Here is a 23,580-nt window from a genome sequence, read left to right as displayed (position 1 = left end):
AAAATGCAGAATTAAAATCGCTTATGTGGTAAGGTCAGGACTGTATTTTAAATCTGGCAGGGGTTATGCTGAGCGAAATAAGTCAATCAGAGAAAGACATGTATGATATGACCTCACTGATATGAGGAATTCTTAATCTCAGGAAATGAACTGAGGGTTGCTGGAGTGGGGGGTGGGGGGGGAGGGATGGGGTGGCTGGGTGATAGACACTGGGGAGGGTATGTGCTATGGTGAGTGCTGTGAATTGTGCAAGACTGTTGAATCACAGATCTGTACCTCTGAAACAAATAATGCAGTATATGTTAAGGAAAAAAAAAAAGAAGAAGATAGCAGAAGGGGAAGAACGAAGGGGGGGAAATCGGAGGGGGAGATGAACCATGAGAGACTATGGGCTCTGAAAAACAAACTGAGGGTTCTAGAGGGGAGGGGAGTGGGAGGATGGGTTAGCCTGGTGATGGGTATTAAAGAGGGCACGTTCTGCATGGAGCACTGGGTATTATGCACAAACAATGAATCATGGAACACTACATCAAAAACTAATGATGTAATGTATGGTGATTAACATAACAATAAAAAATCTAAAAAAAAAAAAAAAGAGCGTAAATCTGGCAGGGGACCAGGGGCGCCTGGGTGGCTCAGTTGTTAAGCATCTGCCTTCGGCTCAGGTCATGATCCCAGAGTCCTGGGATTGAGTCCCGCATCGGGTTTCCTGCTCCGCGGGAAGCCTGCTTCTCCCTCTTCCCCTGCTTGTGTTCCCTCTCTCGCTGTGTCTCTCTCTGTCAAATAAATAAATAAAATCTTTAAAAATAAATAAGTAAATAAATAAATCTGGCAGGGGACCGTCAACTATTGAATGCCATTAAAAGAAAGGGCTTCCAACCTGAAACTAATTAAAAAAAAAAAGTAGAAAAAAAAAAGAAAGGGCTTCCAAACACTATGTGTAATATCCAACTGCCTGCTAATTAGACAGCAAGGGGGGTTGGGGGGGATCATGATTAAACCAAAAAAATATGCAAAATGAGCATGTTGCTTTTGGTTTTCATCTTAATTCTATTAGGTTAACACGTCTCAATTTCTTTTACAAACTACTAACTTAAACATTTACAATAAGTGAAACTCATACCTCTTTTTGGGCAATCTCCTGCAACCGCCTGGGAAGGCGTTTGACATTGTGGCTCATGGCTCTCCGTCTCATGTGCCGGGGCAGGGTCTGGAAAACCAGCGAATTAGAAGACTTCTGGGTCACTGCTTTCAACATAGCACTGATTTCAGCAGCTCGGGCTTGAGCAAAAGTAGAAGCTGCCGACAAAACAGCACCATCATTAAAGACAAGTCTTGAATCCATACTTCTGGTAGATCTCAGAAGGAAGAGAGATTTGAAGTACATGAGCTTACAACTCACCCACCACCTGAACCCCCAATTAGATTAATACCAAGGGTGGTTATTTCTGTATTATCAGATTATGAAACTATTCTGTTTCAACTTCTTTTCTCCAAGGATTCAGTGTTACTTTTCTAATCAGATAAAAAGTTTAAAAGCAAGTATACAAAGAATTTCTTAAAGCGGAGGCCGACGTGCAATATAATCTCAACCATTTTTAAGTGCAACAATCACACAAGAAAACAAAGAAAAAGCAAGATTTTAACAATGGTTGCAACTTCAAGGGTTTTTTAAAACATTTTCTGCTTCTTCCAAATATGTAGCCATAACTATTACTAGTTTTCCTTATAGAAAAACAGAATTTTTTTGGAAGTAAACAGAAGGCACAGAGATTAGAAAGCACACCTAAAGAATATAGGGTTATGGGATAGCAGGGGTGACTGGAGACAAGGTCTGAAGGGGCCTGGAGACAGGTATTTAAAGGTCTTAGTTACCCTCGGAGTGCGTTAAATTTGGTTTCATCTTTGGAGAATACGTGCTGAGGACTATAGATGGCATTTTATATTTAAAAAAGGGGTGGGGGAAGGGCAAAGAAGATTTTAGGACAAAAAGGAACAGTTCACAGATATGGACTTATAAGAAGATGAAGAAGAGGAAAAAAGAAACGGAAGAGGGGAGAGCAATCAGGTTCAAGGAAGCTACAGCCAAAGTCCAGGCTGGAGGCGAGAAGGGCCCAACGTGGAAGGAGGAGAGGAGAGGAGAGAGACGTGGAGGCAGGGCCAAGACAGAGAGCACTGGAAATCTGGCTGCGTTAGAAACAGAGAGCTCATCATATAATCAAACTTCACTTCTTCACAAACACCTACCAGTTATATACTTGGGAATCTCCTGAGACGTGCCCTCGGGACCTGCTTTCCATCCTCCCTTCTTTTTAAACATTATTTTGGAGGAAGACTGTTCCTTCACATCAGGATCGACCGGGGAATGGTGGGTCATTTTGGTTTGCTGCTGTCGTGAAGTTCCAGAAAAAGGCTCTAGTTTATTTTCAAAAAGAAAACAAAATGAAGTATGTCAGCCTTACCAGGATCTGGATTACAGTGGAGAACACCACTTGCTGGGTGGCAACACTAATCATGTTTTTAATCCTACAACCACCCTGTAAGGTGGCTATTACTATCTTCCCTAAGGGAATCTCGGATGGGGAGGTGAATTACCTTGCCCAAGGTGTTGTTGCCAGCAGGCAGCACAATGGCTAATCTTGCCAGCCTGACAAATCAACCTTGCATATAACTGATACAAGGGACCTTTTCTCCAAATAGTACAGATTTTAAATCTAAGCTCCCTTAAATGCTACAATTTACATGATTTTGTATATTCAGTCTTTTATCCTAAATCTCTGGCACACTCAAGTTGGGAGCCTGTGCTAAAGTAAAGAAAGAAATAAAAGCAAAGTCCCTAGGAGCGCCTGGGTGGCTCAGTCGTTAAGCGTCTGCCTTCGGCTCAGGTCATGATCCCAGGGTCCTGGGATCAGCCCCGCATCGGGCTCCCTGTTCAGGTGGGAAGCCTGCTTCTCCCTCTCCCACTCCCCCACATGTGTTCCCTCTCTCTCTCTCTCTCTCTCGCTGTGTCTCTCTCTGTCAAATAAATAAAATCTCAAAAAAAAAAAAAAAAGCAAAGTCTATACCAATGTCTTGGCGTTGAAACCACTTACTTTAAGACAACATCAAATATGTCTGCAAATGGAGGGAGAGATCAGTAGAGAATTTTATGGTGTTCCAGCTTATTTCCATCATAGTGTTAATTATTAAGCCCCTGTAAACCATGAAACATGTTATAAAGGTTGTCACTGGGAGGTTTAAGTGAGGTAGTATGTGCGAAGGCTTATTACATGGCGTAGTAGGCATCAACTGCTGGACCCGAATCTAAATCTTATGAAGATGAGTCTAAAGCTGACTTAATCAGACTCAATGCATACTCTTCTTTAAAGTGTCCCCCCAAAGTCCTTAGTCACCTGATTGCTGTCTTCCCAAACTGGCATTTTCTACTGCTACCCAATGAACAACTATTACCTTCATATCACCCTGTAAGTTTCTATAATCAGCACACAAGTTAAATGCGGATACAATAAACACACTGTCCTGCTTTTAGGAAATAAAATAGTGTAATTTTTTTTTTAAGATTTTATTTATTTATTTATTTATTTATTTATTTATTTATCAGAGAGAGAGAGAGAGCACAAGCAGGGGGAGCGGCAGGCAGAGGGAGAAGCAGGCTCCCCACTGAGCAGGGAGCCCGATGTGGGGCTCGATCCCAGGACCCTGGGATAATGACCTGAGCCAAAGGCAGACGCTTAACCAACCAACTGAACCACCCAGGGATCCCTAAAATAGTGTAATTTAATAGTAATTGTGTTTAGGTAGAGATATAATACACCCGCTCTAAGATACATACAGCCAATTCTTATTCCCAGTAGTTATGCACTATAAAGTCACAAAGAACACTGAATTAGCAAATACTGAAACACTGTTCCTGGAGGAAATATATATATATATATATACACACACACACGTATCACATCAATTGCAATCTCACATCATAAAAACAACTCATCCTGGTACATTCTGTTTCCTTTATTTACAAAGGAAAAAAGAGATTCAGAAGTGCTAAGTGATCTGCCTGAGGCTGCCCACAACCAGAACTCAATCCCCAGTCAGAGAGGGAGCTCCCTGTGTTCTGCTGTGCAGTCTCGCTACAGTCTCCCCACTCTGGTCATATCTGTAAGAAAGCAGAAGCAAGAAGGCAGCTGGGAACCTCAGCTAAGAACGTCCACATGGGGTGACTCAAAATTTTCCCTCTCTTTGCAAGTCCACGAATGACCACCAAAGTACCATGAATATTAATTTGGGGGTTACAAATCAACTTAGCGACTAGATGAATTTGCAAATACAAAATGTGTGAATAATGAGGATCAACTATATCTGTTTTTAGTGCAGGCCATTTACTATTTAAATAATAACTATCAAAAAGAGCTGACAAGGGGCGCCTCGGTGGCTCAGTCAGTTAAGCGTCTGCCTTCAGCTCAGGTCATGATCTCGGGGTCCTGGGATTGAGCCCCAAGCTGGGCTCCCTGCTCAGTGGGAAGTCTGCTTCTCCCTCTCCCTCTGCCCCTCCCCCTGCTCATGCATGTGCTCACGCTCATGTGCATGCACTCTCTAATAAAGTGAAAATCTTTAAAAAAAAAAAAAAGAGCTGACAAAAGCATTTTGATCCAAACAGAATGGCGAGAGTACTGTGTGTCTCTTACCTTGTTTTTGAGCTTGGAAAGGTCTCCCACCTCCATTATGGTACTTTGTGCTCCTATCGGCCACAAAGCCAGAAGATAAAGTCACATTAGTGGGCTGGTTTCTCATTTTCTTAGCATGTTTTCTTTCTTTTGCATTAGACATTTCTGGAAAGAAAGTAATAAATTTAGTACAAGCAAAGGGAACTTCCATGCAAAATAAAAATACATTTAGTAAATAAATATTCATGTAACTCAAAATTTGATTCTTCATTTATTATAGGTGTGCTGATGATATCAAAATATTATCACGATACTGATCTACAGCAGAGATTTATCACCAGGGGCATCTCTAGGGGAGCCATGAATGGTATTAACACCAAAAACCCAATTCAATAGGAGAAAAATAATTCTATTGATGGAAGAGATCATTATTAGTATATTTCAGATTGCATCACCAGAAATTTCAATCATATCCCAATGCTGACACTGCATAAAGTCTACTGAAAGAATGAAAAATGAGGTACAAGATAAGAACCCTCTGCCACAGCGAAAATTCTTAGGTGAAACAAGAGCCACCTGAATCAATGAAATACAATACACGCTATTCTGATATGATACCCTCTCTACAAAAACTGAACATAAATTACTGATGCTCTCATTTCTGCCACAGAGACAAGGCCAGCTGTACCTTTTATAACAGCCAAAAGATTTCACTTTAAAATAAGGATAAAGGACAAAACCCTGGGGGAGCCTGATGGCTTTACTCAGTAGTTCGCAACTCTCAAACTCAACAACCCCCTTTTTCTTTTTTTAGATTTATTTATTTATTTGAGAGAGAGAAAGAGCAGTGGGGAACAGGCAGAGAGAGAGGGAGACAGAGTCTTGGGCAGACTCCCTGCTGAGTGTGGAGTCTGACACGGAGCTCAATCTCACGACCGAGATCATAACCTGAGCCGAAATCAAGAGTCAGACACTTAACTGACTGAGCCACCAGGTGCCCTCCCCCCTTTTTTCTGAATGGTTTGAAACACCTGTTTTCTATTTTGAAATGAAATTCATTAATAATGTAACATACTAGACACATAACTTTTACCAATATATACCCTATAATATGTGCCCTAACTATAACATAAAGGAGAACTAAATAATAAAATAATGTGTACTTTCTGTATGTAAATATTTCACCACTCCTGGGTGACGTTATGTAACAGGGAGATATTCTGAACTCAGGGGTATAATCACCACAACACAAGCACCAGTACCAGCAGTGGCACAATCTGCCAAGCTGGAGAAGAGGCCTGCGAGCCCCGTGCCATAGGCATTAACTCTGTTCTTACTGACTGGGGGGACATCTGAAGAATCCTGTGCAAAGGAAGGAAGCTCAGAGTAGCAGAGCCAAGCCGTTCTCAAAGCATTTCAGTATTTTTACACTAGTCTTTACGGGCACCTATACAGAGAATTACCACGAACGCAACAGCTCCAGAGGTAAGTAGTACAATGGGTTGTACCTGTGCCTCAAAGAGAAGGCAGCAACGCCACTGGTGACGTAGTTTTCCAAACTAGCGGGCACCCCTTGGTAAAGCAGCAACAGGAGGAGAGGGGGAGGGAGTACAGTCTTGTTTTGATTTATTGCATTCCTGGAAAATTCAGTGTATATTAAAACCATGTAACTGATATTTTGTGCTCTTATGTAAAACAGGTATTAGGCTACTGTGGGACTTTCCTGCACACCCCAGCATGTCTGACATCCCTGGGCCCCGCCCGATAAATGCCAGCAGTGTTACCCCGCTCATTATGCCAACCAAAAACACCTGCACAAACTAACAGACTGCCACATCAAGAATCGCACCACTCCTACTGAATGCCATTGAATTAACTACCACCCATTCACTTACCTCTTTCCCAATGCAGGGCTTCATTCAAAATTAAGAGTAACCAGTGTTGTGTAGTATTTAAGAACCCCTCCTTTGGAGTTAGAAACACCTGGATCAAATACCTTCCTTAACACTTTTTAGTTACATAATCGTAGGAAAGTTACTTTCCCTCTTTGAGCCTCAGTCCCCTCCTCTATAAATGGGAATCATCACAAGGTTGCTGTGAGAATAAAGTAATGTACATAACATACTGAGCATGGCGCTTTGCAAAAACTAAGGGCTTGATTTAACGGTAGCTATTATTCTCAAACAGAGTGAGAAGAGAGAGGAGAAGATAAAACTGAGCAGGCCAGAGGAGGCAGATTGAAATAACAGAGATTATGTCATTTCACCTTCTCATTCCATTCTGCTTTCACCTAAATAAAAGACAACTACATGTACACCAAAAACCACTTTTTAAATTTAAAAAATATATGGGGGGTGGTGGGTGTGGGTGTGGGGTGGGATTGGGCGTGGGGGGGCAGCAGCTCTTTCTGCCCATGGGTCCTGTCCCCTTGTTTAATAAAACCACCATTTTGCACTAAAAAAAAAAAAATATATATATATATATATATGAAGTAAATGAAGTTCTGCACAACTAATCAGCTAGTGAATGACATGGTTCAGATCAGTCTGCATTAAGAACCATTCAGAATGGTTTTACAGAACAATTTAGTTCACCTACTATTATCTGCTTGAATCAGAACTTACCCAGCAAGACAGAGCACTACCTGGGAACTCTGGTCTACTCAGCACTAGAATAGGCCAGGAGCAGGCTCGGACTCGGGGATTCGGGTAAGCTTTGATACCAGACTAAAAAATTAGCAGACTGAACTAGCGTGGTCCTCAAACAGTTCTAGCAGCAGAAGAGAATGAATATAGACTATACTCTTATGAGGTCTGAAGATTTTGCTTAAAAATAGCTTCCAGAAGAAATCTTAACTCTTACCTGAACAATCGGGTGAGTTTCACTATATTATTCAGTTTTTGTGTTTCCACATTTACTCATTTAGCTTTAACAAGCACTAAATATGTGCCAGGCTTTATAAAACTGTTTTCCCCAAAATCTTCAAATAAATTGGACATATGTTTTCTCACACAGCTTACTATCACCTGGTTGACCATTTTCACTCCTTCATAATGGACTCCAGTTTGACAACCTGGGAATTAACCAGATGATCTCTGATTTCTTCCAGATCTAAAAAGTTGGTGATTTAGACTTGATACAAAATCTGCCTTAAGAATACCGGTACCTTGCGGCACCTAGGTGGCTTAGTTGGTTAAGTGTCCGACTCAGTTTCAGCTCAGGTCATGATCTCAGAATCGTGGGATGAAGCCCCTCACCTGGCTCCATGCTCAGTGCGGAGTCTGCTTGTCCCTCTCCCTCTGCTCCACCCCCCACTTACACACACGCTCGCTCTCTCCCTCTCTCTCAAATAAATAAATAAATAAATAAATAAAATCTTATTAAAAAAGAATACAGGTATCTTGTTTCACAAGAAATATTTTACACAAGTTAAATTATTTGTAATGCCCCAAGAGAGCTCCTTAAAGAATCACATGGTGAATTACTTTGTAATGAAAAGCATCTCCTAATTGTCCAGTTTAATCAAATTTAACAACCTTTTGGTATCTATTCTTGCTCATTAGTTTTAGGCTGTGTGTATACAAAAGCAGCACAAGGTTGTGGCCTCTTTCCTTAAAGAATTTGGTTGTCTTAAACAGCTAACATTTATGGAGAACTTTATGTGTCAAGCACTAGTCTACATGCCTTACTCATTCAATTCTCAAAGACTCTATGAGGAAGGTACTAGTACTACCCCCATTTTATAAATGAAGAAACTGAAGCACAGAGAGGTAACATAACCTGACCAAGGCCAATAAGATTGTAAGTGTGCTGGGAGTCAAACCAGGCAGTCTGGCTCTATTCACTATTTTTAAGACACAAAACAATTAGAGAACAAGACAACACACATTAAAAGACTGAATTTTGCAGTATAGCACAATAGGAAGCTGAGTAAGAAGAGAAAATGTGGATCCACAGGGAAAGTCAATGAGAAAACAGGATTTCAGTTGTGTGGAATTTGGATAGGGAAGAAAGAGTATTCAGGAATCTGTGTGATTTCAGGAGTGAGGACTCTGGATGACTTGAGTGGGATGAGTAGGCCAGGGAAACCAGACTGGAAGTTCTATTTTATTACATGCTTAAAGCCCCAAACCAATGAAAAAGCTCTAAAGGCTCTTGAGCAGGAAGTCGGAAAACCAAACCTTTGCAGTATGTAGGACAAATGAGAAGGAATAATGAGGATTTTCTTACATTACGTTTTAGAAGCAGGGCACGGCAGGAATCTCACCTGTCTTTTTCACGGTTGTCCCTCCAGCACCTAGCAATGTGCCTTGCACAAATTGGGCTCAACATATATTTGTTGAATGTAAACCTGCTAGCATAAATGGAGTGAATTGTGCTTATAATGCATTTATTTACAGAATGAGAAATATTTGGCCAAGTACCACTCCTTCTGACACGGCATGACTATCTGCCAAGAGACCAGCCATCTTCTATCTTCCTTTTTGAAATCAGATCCAAGGGGAATGCGTAGAGACCTTGTGAAGCCGGAGGAGCACTCATGAATGGGAACATGGGAGGGGCGGAAGGTGGACGACGCCCAGATCTCAGCGTGGTCCCCTGAATGACCCAACTCATTCCTTCAGAGTGCCTGGCAGGACCGGGGCGCAAGCCCACTCCGAGGACGGCGTCCGCCCGGCGGGACAACACGGGGAAATGACAAACGCAGGGGGCTCGAGCTCAGGGGCCGAAGGAGGCGCGGGGCGGCAAGCGGGGCCCAGGCGCAGGCTGCCAGGGAGGCGGAGGTCAGCGGGGTCTGAGCGACGGAAGACTGGGAGGAGAGCCGGGCCGGTGGGCCGGCGCGGGGCCGTCACATACTCCCCCCTAACTCGCGGACCCTGGGGGAAACCAGCCCCTCACGACCTACCTGCCAGAGGCTCTGAGGGAGGAATCCAGGGCTCCCCAAGTCAGAATGACAAGGCTCTGCTACAGCCCTCTCCGTGGAGACGTGTGCGGCGAGCAATCTGCAGGGCGCATGCGCCAGCGCAGTGGCGGCCTCCACGTGGCCGGGAAACTGGCTGAGACTACAACTCCCAGAATGCCGAGCGAACTCGCTCCGGGAGGAGAGTTACTGCCGGGACTGGTTGGTCTGGTGAGACGCTAGCAGAGGCAGTGTACGGGATTCTTCTCTTGGAGGGGCAGCAAGGTAAAAGGGTTACCCATGGCGTCTGTGATCAGAAAGGTGATCAGCACTGCGAAAGCCCCAGGGGCCATTGGTCCCTACAGGTAACGAGGCGTGGGGGAGCGCGGACGGACGCTGGGCATGTGGGGTGGGGGGTCCGGCGCTGGAGCCCCTACGGGTCAGAGCTGGGGCGGGCCTCGTGGCTTCATCCAGTCCAACCTACTCAAACTCGCTGAACTCGGGAAACAACCCGGGAAACAACCCGGGAAAGGGTCAAAGCACCCGGAGACCCATAGAGCGGGAGCCTGTGCTCCCAGGGACTGCCCCGGACCCGGAGGGCCAGAGCGCTTCGCCTGCCATAAGGGGTCAGGTTTTGTATTCTTTTTGGTAACCATTTTATCAAGATATAATTAACACACCCATAAAATTCACCCCTTTAAAGTGTACAATTCAGTGATTTTTTTATTGTACTCACAAAATAGGGCAGCCATCACCACTATATAATCTCAGAATATTTTAATCACCTCCAAAAGAAATCCCATACCCATTAGCAGTCATTCCCCATTCTTTTCCCCTAACCCCTGGCAACCACTAATCTATTTTCAGTTTCTGTGGATTTGCCTGTTCTGGACTTCTCCTGTAAATGGAATCCTACAATATGTGGTCCTTTGTGACTGACTTCTTCCATTTTAGCATAATGTTTGGTCTAACCCTCTCTTAATTCAAAGGAGTAAATTCCATGAACAGATGTGAGTGTCCATCTGGAGAGAGCTGAATTCTTTTCACAGAAATGCTTAGCAAATAGATGCTCATCTACCCAAGGCACTGAGTTTTACAGTCCGTATAGAAATGCATTGGGATGTTTATGAATTCATTGCCCATGCTCATTTCCCACTAATAAAGTCAAATACAAATCAACAAAAATCATTTCCTAAGATGGCCTCAACATGCTCTAGCTAAATATATGTATACTGGCCAGAAAGTCTACCCTGTGTACATGCATTTCCACTTGTCAGAAGTGCTGCAAATATAAAAAGGTTAATTTCTTTTTTAAAAATCCTTTTTTTTTTTCTCCTTAAAACGTCTCAGCTTTAAAACTATTAGATCTTACCCTATGCATTCTTGGAGACTTTTTTCCCATAATATAATTTTTGTTATTTTAAATTCTTCACTAAAGTATACCATGTAAACCTTTTCTCATTCTCCCTTTTTAAAATAGAGTATCTGTTTACTATTAAAATAACCACAAATGGAAAACTACAACTGAAACACTTCAACTATGATAGACATATGTTGAGTACCTACTATATGCCAAGCACTGCAGAGGCTGCAAAAAACGTGTAAGAATTAATGCAGTGTGAAAGACATTCAGGCATGTGGGGGAAAGAAAAAGAAACATTTTCATTTCGTGCATGCTATGACAACTAATCTTCTCTAAGTCCCATCCTCATTTTACAAAAGGAAGACTCAAGCTGAAAGTGAACTTGTCCAAGGTCAGACCGTCCCTAAGTGGCAGAGCTTGATTTGAACAAGCCCTAGCTTTTTCCTCTGTACCACATTGCCATGAAAAATAACACAGATGCAGAACAATAATTACTATAGCAGGGTTAGAAACAAAATGCAGTGGGAGTAAAGGGTCAGCGGGGTGAGGGATGGCAAAAGAGGAGAAGAAAGAAATTGATGTAACTTGGGGCAGAGGAAGAAAAAGCTCTAGGAGGGCTCCTGCAAGGGGTAGTCCTTGAGCTGGGTTTTGAAGGTTGTGTTTGCCATCTGTATAGTACTGTTATAAAGTGATTTTTAAATGACTTTGTTAAGGAATTAAGCAGGAAGTCAGAGGGAATGACTTGAGGCATAATTGTGGAAGAATACGTGGCATAAAAATTTTTTGGAGGAAGTTTTAGTAATCCAACTACGACTCTTTTTTTTTTTTTCATTTGCCAAATCTGTGTACCACTTATATTATAATTTACTTAACACTTTTATTTAAGCAGGCTCACTTGAACAAAATTAAAAAGGAAATTTTACAGCAATACTCTCAATAGAAGACAACCCAGTGGAAGGTAACAGTAAAAAAATAAGCTCAATTAAATAAAAAGTATAATTAAATCCTAGGAAGCTGCTACAGTTGGCTCAGAACCCAAGGCCAGCTCTCTTTGTTAAAAGTGATAGATTTCTTTGTTTTCTAAAATTGATATCTTTTCTCCTTCATGTAATCAGAGGATTGATGTCATAACTGCTAACATTTATTGATGCTCACTTAGAACAAGGCACTGTTTTAGGTGCCTTAGTGCTTTATGTACACAGTTATTATGACAGTACTTATTTTTCAGATGAAGAAATTGATATACACGTGGTTAAATAATTCGCCCAAGGTCAACCACCAAGATGGGATGTGACAGAATTTGAACCTAGGCAGAGCTCTAGAGCTCAATCTTCATCATTTAGTTTGCTGTCTCCTGCCATGGAAGAACTCAAAGAGAATTGAAAAAGGAGTCCTTTCCTTACTGTGATTCAGTTTGCTTGTGACCTACACTTTGGGAAACACTGGTTTTCAGAGTTGGACTTTGAATCTGAATTGCTGTTTTGCCTCTTGCTAAAAATGAGCTTTTAGCAAAGTCTAGATTGTGATCGTTCCCAACTATCTAAACTGGAGAGTATAAACTTTATTTTGTATGCACTGAGGAGTCTTCAAATGTTTTTGAAGAGGAAGTGACATGATCAGATTTCTTTTAAGAGTACTCTGATAATTATTTGGGGAAGACATTAAGAATAGTTAAGGGGGTATTACAGTAAAAGTAAAAATCAGTAATCTTTTTCCTCCTCTGCCCTGATCCCTCCTCTTCAGTCACTCAGTGGTTTTACTTCAGAGCAGAAGCAACCCTTACCAGAAACAAACACAAAGTGATTATAGACCCTAGAGCATACACCTTCCTCAAGTGTGTACTTTGTTCAAGATAGCAAGTATGACACTAATATTCCTGGGTGACTCGGAATCAACTACCTTTATAAAGCTGCAAGAAAAAAAGGAAATCAAATGTATATACCAATATAATAAAAGACAGAACATCAACCAGCTTCACTGTGTGGAGACTTTCTAGGACACATTGTCCTCTTGTGCTTCTTTGTATCCAGAGATCATACAAAGCCACTAAAAATGGTGCTAATTTTCAATATTTTATCTTGAAGAAAACCACACTCCAACTAACTAGTCATATCCTGATAAAGTTAATAGGATATGTTTGAAGAACCATTTGGAAACCAATTTTTGTGCATGGAGTTTGTAGTGAGCACAGTTTTTGAAAATTCTGGGTCTCCTCCAGGATGAATTCAAATGTGTTGAACTTTCAGTCCCTGGCATTTTGATGGATGGGGTGTTGTCACCAATTAGCTAATCAGCTTAGCACATTTCAGGAATACCTCAGGACAGAACCTTGAGAGATTTCAACATCACGATATTGCATTGCTTTTCATTTTGCTAGCACACTACCCAAATAGTCATGAAATTTGGAAGTGATAGTCCATGTGGCATAGATTACAATATGAGAATTATTACTAAGATGCTTTTGAAAGTGTTATTACCCTTTGACCTGGAAATAGAACAGTATACTTTTAAATTTTCTGGAGTCTAATGACTTGTCAGTGGGTAGTAGGATGCCATGATCAGGAAGGGTCAACTATTTAATTATCTTTGTGAACAATCTCTTTACTAATCTATTAAGAGATAACTCACATAGTTCAGATAGTCTTAGACGTCTGTTAATTTTCGGAGAATAAATGAATTCCTTTTTACTATCACAAATTTTTTGACCAATGGTAATGCATATGGGCTTAAACTGTTTCATGTATGGAGAGAGCTAAAGTTACTTTGCAAAGGGCCCAGAGTAGCCTAGTTCTACACAGGACAGTTAATAAGAAACCTTGTTAGCTGATGATGCTTTTCAACCTGAGGAAAGCTTACACATTAACAAACTCAATAGTTATCTGTTTCTGGGCCAGGGTGAAAGCCAGATAGTTGAGAAGAATTTCTAGACTTTCTAAATCCTATTACTAAGTTTAAATCTACCCTGTTCCACTCTCCAAAGCCCACACAATAAGCCAGTAAGTCCTGCTAAAAAGATTCTTTACTGACAGCCAGTCATTTAAGCTAGTAAGCCTTTAGAGAGCAAAACATCAACAAGAAGTTACTGTGTGCCCACTACGTGCAAGAAGTCACCTCAGCCCTGTGCAGCTGGAGACACTAAGACACAGCTCCTGTGTTCAGGGAGTTTACAGTCTGGCACACCCCAGAGATAGTATAAGAACAGACCGAGCTATGATGTGAGGCAAGATCCTGTACATGGTATAGAAAAAGCTCCTCTGAGGTTCAGATGAAAAAAAGGCTTAGTTACTTGCCCAGGGAAAATTGTGTGATGGTTTTTGGTGTAGTTTTGTTTACAATAACAAAATACTGGAATTAAAGGTAACTAGTTAAAGTATGTCCATGCAGTGAAATACTACACAACTGTTAAAAGAATAAGGATGCATCCTGCATACAGTTATGGGAAGATCAGGATATATTGTTGAGTGAACAAAGCAAAATGTAGAGGAGTGTTTAATATACTACATGTTGTATAAAAAAAAGATGTTTAGTATACTACATGTTGTATAAAACAGGCAGAAGATAATATATTCATTTTTATTCATATATGCATGAAAAAACTTTGGAAGAATATGTAAAGAAAAGCATTGGTTATCTGTAGGGACTGGAAATGGAGCAGGAGGAAAATAAGGAAAGAAAGGAAGAGATTTTTCACTGAGATTCTTTGGATAGTGTCTAGATTTTTTAACCATGTGAATGTTCTCTTATTCAAAAAATTGTTAAGAAAAAATTATAGGGGCACCTGGCTGGCTCGGTCACTAGGGCATGTGTCTCTTGATCTTAGGGTCATGAGTTCAAGCACAGAGCTTACCTAAAAAAAAAAAAAATATATATATATATATATATATATATATATATATATGCCATAGTTTAAATTATAAAGAAAAAACATGGTCAGGAAAATCAGGGGAAACATCATGAAATAAAAGGAAAGCTTAGAGCATATTGGAAAACACTATAGGGAACTAGAAGATTAGAAATGAGAATGTAGTATTAGAAATGTAAAATTAGAAATGAGAAGATGCTGTTTCTAAATAAGCATGGAAATGGTAAAACAAATTTTACTTCTGAATTTAAACTGCTACTAAGGTTTCTTTATCAACATTTTAAAAATGGTGGCACTTACTGCCACTGAATTGTGTACCTAAAAACGGTTAAAATGGTAAATATATTTTACCACAATTAAAAAGAGAGACAGAGGGGTTTTCGTTATCCAAAAAGTAAAAAAAAAAAAAAAATTGAATTGATTTGTTTGGCTTTTTTTCAGGTCTTGATGTGGCTTATTCTGTTTCTTGTGATTTTATCCTAATTCTGAAATTTAGTATCCTCATTACAAGTCATTTCCAAAAGCAAGCACTTTGCAGAAATGAGGTGTAACCTCCCAGATGAAATCTTGTCTGAGAATAATTACTCCTTTTCTTAGAGTGCTCTTGGCATTTCATTTCTGTTATTTTACAGCTCTGTTGAGGTGTAAGTTACATTAAAATTCACCCACTTTTAAGTGTAGACTACCATGAATTTTTGTAAATGTCTAGAGCCATGTACCTGCCACCACAGTCAAGTTTTAGCACATTTCCATCACCCCCCCCAAAAATTCCCTGATACCGTACATTTGTGGTCAGTGACCACTGACCCAGGAAGCCACTAATCTACTTTCTGCTGCTATTCTGTCTTTTCTAGAATTTCATATAAGTGGAATCAAATAATATGTAGTCTTTAGTTGGATCTATCAGTGGATTTTTTTTTTTATTTTTTGTTTTTCTTTTTTGTTGTCATGAATAATGCTGTTCTGAACATTCTTGTAAGGTCTTTGGACATATATTTTCATTTCTTTTAGGTTGTTCCTAGGAAAGAAATCGCTGGGTTGCATGTTAAGTGTATGTTTAAGTTTTTAAGAAACTTGCCAAACTCTTTTCCAAAGTGTGTACTGTTTTGGCATTCCCACCAACAATGTATAGGGTTCTGGTTGCTTCCCATCTTCACCAGTACTTACTATTATCAGTGACATCTTATTGTGTGTAGTGGTATCTATTAGGTTTTGCTTTACATTTTTCTAATGAGTGGTGTTGAGCATCTTTCATGTACTCCCTAGTTCTCCATATGTCTTCTTTTATGAAATACCTGTTCAGTCACTTGCCCATTTTTTATTGGGTTGTTTATCTTCCTGTTTTTGAGTTAAAAGAGTTCTTCATATATTCTGGATGCAAGTTCTTTGTTAGATATATGTTCTGCAAATATTTTCTCCCAACCTGTGACCTATATTTTCATTTTCTTAAAGATCTCTTTCGAAAAGCAAGTTTTTAAATTTGAATGAAGTCCAATTATTAAGTCTTTTATTTTACATTTTGTGCTTTTTGTGTCTTAGCAAAGAGATCTTTTAGCATTGAATTTTTATTTCATATCTTTTATATACACTGAATTTCTGTTTGTTGCAGTCAAGCCGTGTTAGTCGACAGGACCGTTTACATTTCGGGACAGCTAGGCATGGACCCTACAAGTGGCCAGCTTGTGCCAGGAGGGGTGGCAGAAGAAGCCAAGCAAGTAAGTCATTTTTCACATTTGAAGTTCCCTTCTTGACTGTTTTTTAATACTGGGGGGTATTAAGAATCTACTTGGCTGATTTTCTTATAGAGATTATCAGATAAATGCTTTTAGAGTTACTTACTGATTAGTTTAAGACGGTTTTATGTCAGTAGAAAGTTCAAAATTTGAGGAATCATTTAACAAGCAAAAAAAAAGTCTACCTTCCAAGGTGACTTCAAACCTGAATTATTGGATATTCACTCAGTATATACATATTACCAAATCGTCATGTTATATACCTAAAACTGATAAAATATGAGATGTCCATTATCCCAATAAAATTACTTAACTCTCAATTAAATTATTGAAATCAGATAGCATCTTGTCATTTCTACATGGATTGGAAAAATTTCTTTTTTTTTTTTTTGAAGATTTTATTTATTTGTCAGAGAAAGAGAGAGCACAAGCAGGGGGAAGCGACAGGCAGAGGGAGAAGCGGGCTCGGGGCTCGATCCCAGGACCCTGGGTTCATGACCTGAGCCGAAGGCAGACACTTAAGCAACTGAGCCACCCAGGCATCCCTGGATTGGGAAATTTCTTATCAGGGCCACTGACCCGAAAAAAAAACACCACAAAAGTAAAAGTCAACATTTGTTAGTAAGAACTATTGAAGATTACGTGTAGTAGGTTTTTTCTTTTTAAATAAGAATGGGGAGTACAATTCTAATCCAATAAATAGAATTAAATTATAATTTTATGCGTTCGCCAAGTCATTTGTATTATCCAAAGACAGGAACAACCTGAATGTCCGTCCATAAGGAACTAGTGAAATAAATCATGCTAGAGCCGTACAATTGAATTAATGCAGAAAAATCCCCCAAGGTTAATTGTTAATGTGATAAAACCAAGATGCAGAACAGCTTGCACAGTATGCTACCATCTGTGTGTGTGTGTGTGTGTGTGTGTGTCTGTGTCTGTGCACGTGTGCGGGTGTGCATATTCATGCTGGTATAAGCATCAGCTGTCTCCACAGGATATAGAAGGAACCAGAAACAGTGGTCCCCTCTGAAGGAAACGGGGGAAGGGCAGTCCAGGTGGGAGACATCTTTGCACTGGATTTGCTTCTTTATAGCTTTTGAATTTTTTGCCATATCTATATGTTACCTATTTAGAAGGTGAATTGTTTTTTAAACATAAAAATATCAAATATTATAATGTGACCAGTAAAGTGGAGAGGAATAATGAATTGAAAAAATAATACGTTACGGAATGAGTAAAAACCGATGTTTTTCCAAAGGCCAGAGTGTCAAGCATATACCTAGTTTACTAATACTATTTTTTGAGAAAAAGATAAAAGTACTCTTTAAAATCAGTTATTGCTTTGGGTGCCTGGGTGGCTCAGTCGTTAAGCGTCTGCCTTCGGCTCAGGTCATGATCCCAGGGTCCTGGGATCGAGCCCCACATCGGGCTCCCCGCTCAGTGGGGAGCCTGCTTCTCCCTCTGCTGCTCCCCCTGCTTGTGTTCCCTCTCTCACTGTGTCTCTCTGTCAAATAAATAAATAAAATCTTTTAAAAAAAAATAAATAAAATAAAATCAGTTATTGCTTTAAAATAAAACATATTTTAATGCTCACGGGCTCATACTTATCCTCCAAGTGATAGAGGGTTAGGAACTCCAGGAGCTTTCTCTGTTTCAGCTGAGTGGACGTCGGCTGAGAACTTCACACACTCTAGCACTGAAGAAGAGACGTCAGTCCAGTCTCTTACTCACAAAAGGAGACAAGGTCTCACTATATTTCAAAAAGATTCATTTCCATTAAACGAAAGCCAAGAAGCAATTCAGTTGTATAGAGGTGGCCTAGAAAGAGTAGAATTGCCTAGAAAAGGAGAATTTTTCTGCAACATAAGCTATTCAATGGGGTATTAGCAAAAATTGCTTAATTGAATTAAGACTTTACTAAAACATCAGTGCCTTAGGCCTTTCTTGCCTTGCTTCATAGGCTCTTACAAACTTGGGTGAAATTCTGAAAGCTGCAAGCTGTGACTTCACTAATGGTGAGCAACTTGATATGCCTTCACATCTCTGTTTGATGTTTCTGTGGTCTTTTTGAAGAACATTGAGCATCCAGAAATACATCATGCCATATCGTCATTGCTTTTGAAAGTTGTTTTAATTTCAGTCCCATTTTAATCAAGACAGTCACAGAACCGCATGTTTTTCTAAGTAATATTTTGGGTGAGACCAAACAGCTAAACCTAATAACAATGTATATGTCTTCTAGTGGTAAAAACAACTGTTTTGCTGGCTGACATGAATGACTTCAACACTGTCAATGAAGTCTACAAGCAGTGTAAGTAATTTGGCTTTATTACTGTATTCCATTTTAACAAGAAATGAATCTGTTAACCTTATTGAGTGTCCATTATGAATTAAGAGTGATAGGAGCTGCTAAAGAAATGGCCATAGATCCTGTCCTAAAAGAATAGTCTGATTGAGAACATACAGTGACCCCCATGAAAAAGATCCAAGACATTTCTATGGTATTCCCTAGGATAATATACTACAACCCTATGAATTCATTTTCCTAAAGCTTAATATTGTTACACACTTCTCAGGTTTTTTAAGCCCTCCTAATAATTTTTTTAACACAAAGATTGTATTTTTTACTGCTGTGATACGGCCTCAACACCATCTCTGTTCAGGCTCTCAGAATCATTAGCTGGTTAATGAACATTTTTATGCTTTGGTTTCCTCATATGCAAAATGGAGATAAAGCTTTATAGGGTTGTTGGAATGCTTAAATGAGTTCATACCACAATAAATATTGCTCCAAACATAAAACCCCATTCATATCAAACAAGATCGAAGTCTCAAAAGCATGTATTTTCAATTTTTTCCTGAAAGCTAAGACATTTTAAAAAGTATTCAATATCATAGGAATCCTATGGCAAAATATTTTATCAAACAAATATGAATGTGAGCTTTTCTTAGTGTTGCTTATATCTAAGAATGGACAGATCTGTGAAGCACTTACCAGAGTCTTGATTGTGCAGTCATAATACGGTGTCTGAAAACTAAAATGAAATTCTTTTAGATTTCAAGGGTAGTTTTCCTGCAAGAGCTGCTTACCAGGTTGCTGCTTTGCCCAAAGTAAGTACACTTTAAAGTGACTAATGTACACGATTGTAAATTTCTACGTTGTTTTCTGAGTATAACAAACTAAGCACTTTGGCAGGAAATTTTTTAAAGAAAAAAAAAGAAATAATCTCTGCTTTCCAGGATCTTAAAGACTAAAAGGAAATACCCAATATTATATGCTGGGAGGTGGGGCAGGAGGGATTAAGAAACTTCAGAAATTTTTTTAATTTGTCTTAAAAATTAAGAAAATTAGAAGTCAAGGCCACACATGAACATGAACACAACAGAATCAGAGGGACTTAAATTGTAAGAGAAAGTAAAATACTAGCTGTATTGTTTTCACATACTTAGAGACTATACCCTGAGCCAGGGTAGTGAGCCCTGCAATAAAAAATTGCACTTGCCTAATGAAACATCCAGACTTCCATTAGAAAAATAATCTCAAAACCAGTGGCCCACATATTTTCTCACCATTGATATTGTGGTATTCAAATGCGATGAGAAGCTCCTAGCAGCACAGTATTCCTGCCTACAAAAAAGCAGCCTATTGACTTCCCTGTAAAGAAAATTTATCTTCTATGAGTGGTATGTTTATTGTTTTAATCGGTTGTTACTCGGAATGGTCAGTATTCCCAAACTTAACTAAGGTATTGAGTGTAGTGGAAGGAGCTCTGAACTTGGAATCGCAAAACATGGGTTTGAACCTCTGCCATTTAGCACAGTGTCCTGGGACAGGTGAAAACCACCTCTCCAAGCTTCCACATATATCGTTCTCCGGATTGAGGAGAGCACGCTGTCCCCTAGAGCTGCCGAGAGAATCCTGTGAGCTAATGCACTCAAATGTGTCTGACACGGGAGCCTGCCAGTGAATGCTTCCCCATCCTTCCCTTCTTTGAAAAATGTAATTAACAATGCTGTATTGCTATCAGTTGTATGTTTTTAGTAGGTATTCTAGAGCTCTCTTCATTCATCAAAAATTACCTAACCGTTGCTTGATTATTTTCCTTGCAGGGAGGCCGTGTGGAGATTGAGGCAGTCGCTGTCCAAGGACCTCTCACAACAGCATCGCTATAAGTGGGTCCAGCGTTATTTAGTCTGGAATTTTAACAATGTCTTCAAATTAACATCTTAATTTTTACAGTTGACGTTGGAAAGTTTATGAATGACTTAAACATTTGAGGTCATTATGGAAATACCATATAATGAGGGGAATGAAGCATGAATTGGGGATCAGATGACAACTCCAGTTACTGGTGTAATAAATCACACGCACACTCATGTTCCTGGATGTGGGGAAAGAGACGCTCATTACATACTTATGCAAATAAATGAAAGTAAAGGGAAATAAATCATAGGAGAGAGGAGTTGTTACTCTTCCTGATAAATAATTAAGAGCACTTGTAATTCAGTTAAATGCTCTTAATTTAATGATGTGAAATACTTAGTTCTCTTGTCAGCTATATAATTCTGCTTTTACTTGAGTAAAATTAAAGTACTGAAATTTGAATGGTAGAGGTAAAGGAGAAGGAAGTGGACCACAATCTTAATAGATAATATTTTTCTAATGGAAATAAAATAGACGTGCAGATTTTCCTTGGTGTGATTCTGTTCACTTATTTTTTAACAGTTTAATTTGTACATTAAAGCACATTACCTGATGGTGGCAGGGGGTTGGGGGGGGAGACCATGAAGTTAAAACCCCAACTATTTTTTTCTCAAAACTTAATTTTGACTTTGTATGTTTCTACACTGTTGTAATCAGGCTATGTATAATCATTTTGTGTTTGATCCTTTAAAATCTTTTAATTTAGACAACTACTACATGAATACCTCCTTGCTGTAGGATAAATTCCAACACAGAAGTATATAGATTAAAGAGTAGACGTAGCCTTCACTCACTCTCCATTCCATTTACCTCCCCAAAGAGAAGCACTGCTGAGAGTTTTGAGCATAACCAGCAGTTTTCTGTTCTTTACATACTTGATCATCCAGCTTGGTTTTGGCTTGTTTACATAAATGGAACTGTATATATTACTCTACAGATTGCTGTCTTCTGTCTTGAAGATCTTCCATATATATATATAGAGGCCTGCCTCATTTTTAAAACGGTCGCAGGGTATCCTTCTGAGAGAATATGCGTCAGGTGACTTAACCACTCCTCCAAAAAAGTCGGTGTTTTCAAGAGTATCATATTACAGCAGTGCAGCCATAACATTCTTACACATACACCTACCATTCTTGGGGATACAAGAGCTTGTCAGAGAGAGCATCGAACATTACAAGCATCCCACTTATATAAAGATGATTTGGTGACCCACTTCTGAGTTGTTTCATAAATGTTTCAGCTTATTGTAGAAATGTCATGTTAATTTGGAAAGCTCAGTCAACTAAAAGATGCTTTAGAGGCAGCTAAGACAACAGTTTTTAGAACACAGGCTTTGGAGTAATCCCAGTGGGGTTCGAGGCCCACATCTACCACTTATTAGCTCTATTACCTTCAGCTAGTTATTTAAACTCTTAAGCCTCAGTTTCCTGAGAGATAATAATTGCACCTCCTCAAAGGGATGTCATAAGGATGAAGTAAAATAATGTATATGAAAATTACTTTGCAGACATTAGCATAGAGTAAAGGCTCAAAAAGAGCTACCTCTATTCAGCAGTACTGGGTAATTATTGATTGTATGGAATAATGTGCTAAGTAGAAAGGTTTCTGCTGTTTGGGTAACTAAATTTATTAACAAAGAGTAAGTATGACAACTCTGTAAGTAGGCAGAGTTGGGGAGTATAGGAGTGTGAGTTGATAAAACAAGATTAGGCACTGGAAATTCTTTTAGACATTTTTACATGAAGCAATATAGTATAGTGCTTAAGGGCTGGACTCTAGAGCCAGACTGCCTGAGTTCAAATCTTGTTCCACCGTTTCTAAGCTCTATAACTTCAGGCAAGTTATTTAAGCTCTCTGTTCTGTTTCTTCTGTAAAATGTCATTTCACCTATAAAATGGGGATATTGGTAGTACCTACCTTATAAAGTTTTAAATGTTAAATTAATATGCATGAAGCACTTAGAATAATGCCTGGCACGTAGCTGTGATGATGAGGATAATCACTGAAGCCTTTCCATTATTTGGCAATAAGAAGAAATGAGCTGTCAGGCCATAAAAAAGACATGAACCTTGAATGCATGTTGCTGAGTGAAAGAAGCCAGTCTGAAGAGGCTACACACAGCATGATCCCAACTCTGACGTTCTGGAAAAGACACAACTATAGAGACAGTCAAAAGATGAGTGGTTGTCACGAGTTTGGGGAATGGTGGAGGAGGTAGGGGAGGGATGAAGAGGTGAAGCACGGGAGGTTTCTAGGGCAGTGAAACTCTTCTGTAGGATACTGGCCTGGCGGATGCATGGCATTGTGCATTTGTCAACAAACCATAGAATGTACAACACAAAGAGTAAACCCCACCATAAACTAGAGATTTCAGTTAATAATATCAGTGTTGGTTCATCAGTTAATAACAAATGTACCACATTAGTGAAAATGTTAATACTCAGGGAGACTGTGTGCCGTGGGGAGAGGGAGTATGAATGGGTACTCACTGTACATAAAAATGCCCTAGAAAAAAAACTTTGTAATGTTTCAAGGACTGTAGCAATGCAGTCTGTGGTAGGGTGTTAAATTGAAAGGTTGCCTTTTCAGTTAAAATGGTTGCTCATAGTTAACTGGCATCTCCTAAAAATATGAAGACAGATAAATCAGCAAGGACAAACTCCACCCCCCACCCCAAAATGTGCTGGAGAAAATGTTGACAGGTGATGAAATTTGTCTAGGACGACACCTGAATTTAAGTCTTAATTAATTAAGCAAAAAACAGTTTATTGCTATTTTACATGAATCAAAAACGCTATAATTTTTATGCATGGTTTAGATAATAAATACCAAGTCCAGCTGAAGAAAGGAC

At 39.5% G+C, this 23,580-nt stretch overlaps 2 protein-coding genes across 3 annotated transcripts in view; one reads left to right on the top strand and one right to left on the bottom strand.

Moving 5' to 3' along the window:
- Positions 1-9,657, bottom strand: part of POP1 (POP1 homolog, ribonuclease P/MRP subunit) — a 35,878-nt gene extending 26,221 nt beyond the window's left edge. The window contains exons 1-4 of one of the 2 annotated variants that reach the window (XM_032421826.1): positions 9,571-9,657; positions 4,686-4,829; positions 2,248-2,415; positions 1,124-1,299 (exon numbers count right to left, since the gene is read on the bottom strand). In XM_032421826.1, coding sequence (XP_032277717.1) covers positions 1,124-1,299; positions 2,248-2,415; positions 4,686-4,827 — 486 coding nt within the window. In that variant the 5' untranslated portion in view covers positions 4,828-4,829; positions 9,571-9,657. Of the gene's footprint in view, positions 1-1,123; positions 1,300-2,247; positions 2,416-3,092; positions 3,194-4,685; positions 4,830-9,570 lie in introns of those variants that run through there. The other variant, XM_032421827.1, reaches the window with a different exon arrangement.
- A 93-nt stretch (positions 9,658-9,750) lies between these two features.
- On the top strand, positions 9,751-22,636 carry RIDA (reactive intermediate imine deaminase A homolog). Its single transcript, XM_032421925.1, has 6 exons — positions 9,751-9,929; positions 16,399-16,504; positions 18,486-18,540; positions 18,768-18,836; positions 19,581-19,636; positions 20,636-22,636. The coding sequence occupies exons 1-6, from the start codon at positions 9,865-9,867 to the stop codon at positions 20,696-20,698; spliced, it is 414 nt and encodes a 137-aa protein (XP_032277816.1). The 5' UTR covers positions 9,751-9,864; the 3' UTR covers positions 20,699-22,636.
- The last annotated feature ends 944 nt before the right edge of the window (positions 22,637-23,580 follow it).

Source organism: Phoca vitulina, unplaced genomic scaffold (genome assembly GCF_004348235.1).
Source record: "Phoca vitulina isolate PV1807 unplaced genomic scaffold, GSC_HSeal_1.0 scaffold25, whole genome shotgun sequence".
NCBI lineage: Eukaryota > Metazoa > Chordata > Mammalia > Carnivora > Phocidae > Phoca > Phoca vitulina.
The sequence above is the reverse complement of the archived record's forward strand: the minus strand, read 5'-3'. Positions and strand labels throughout refer to the sequence as shown.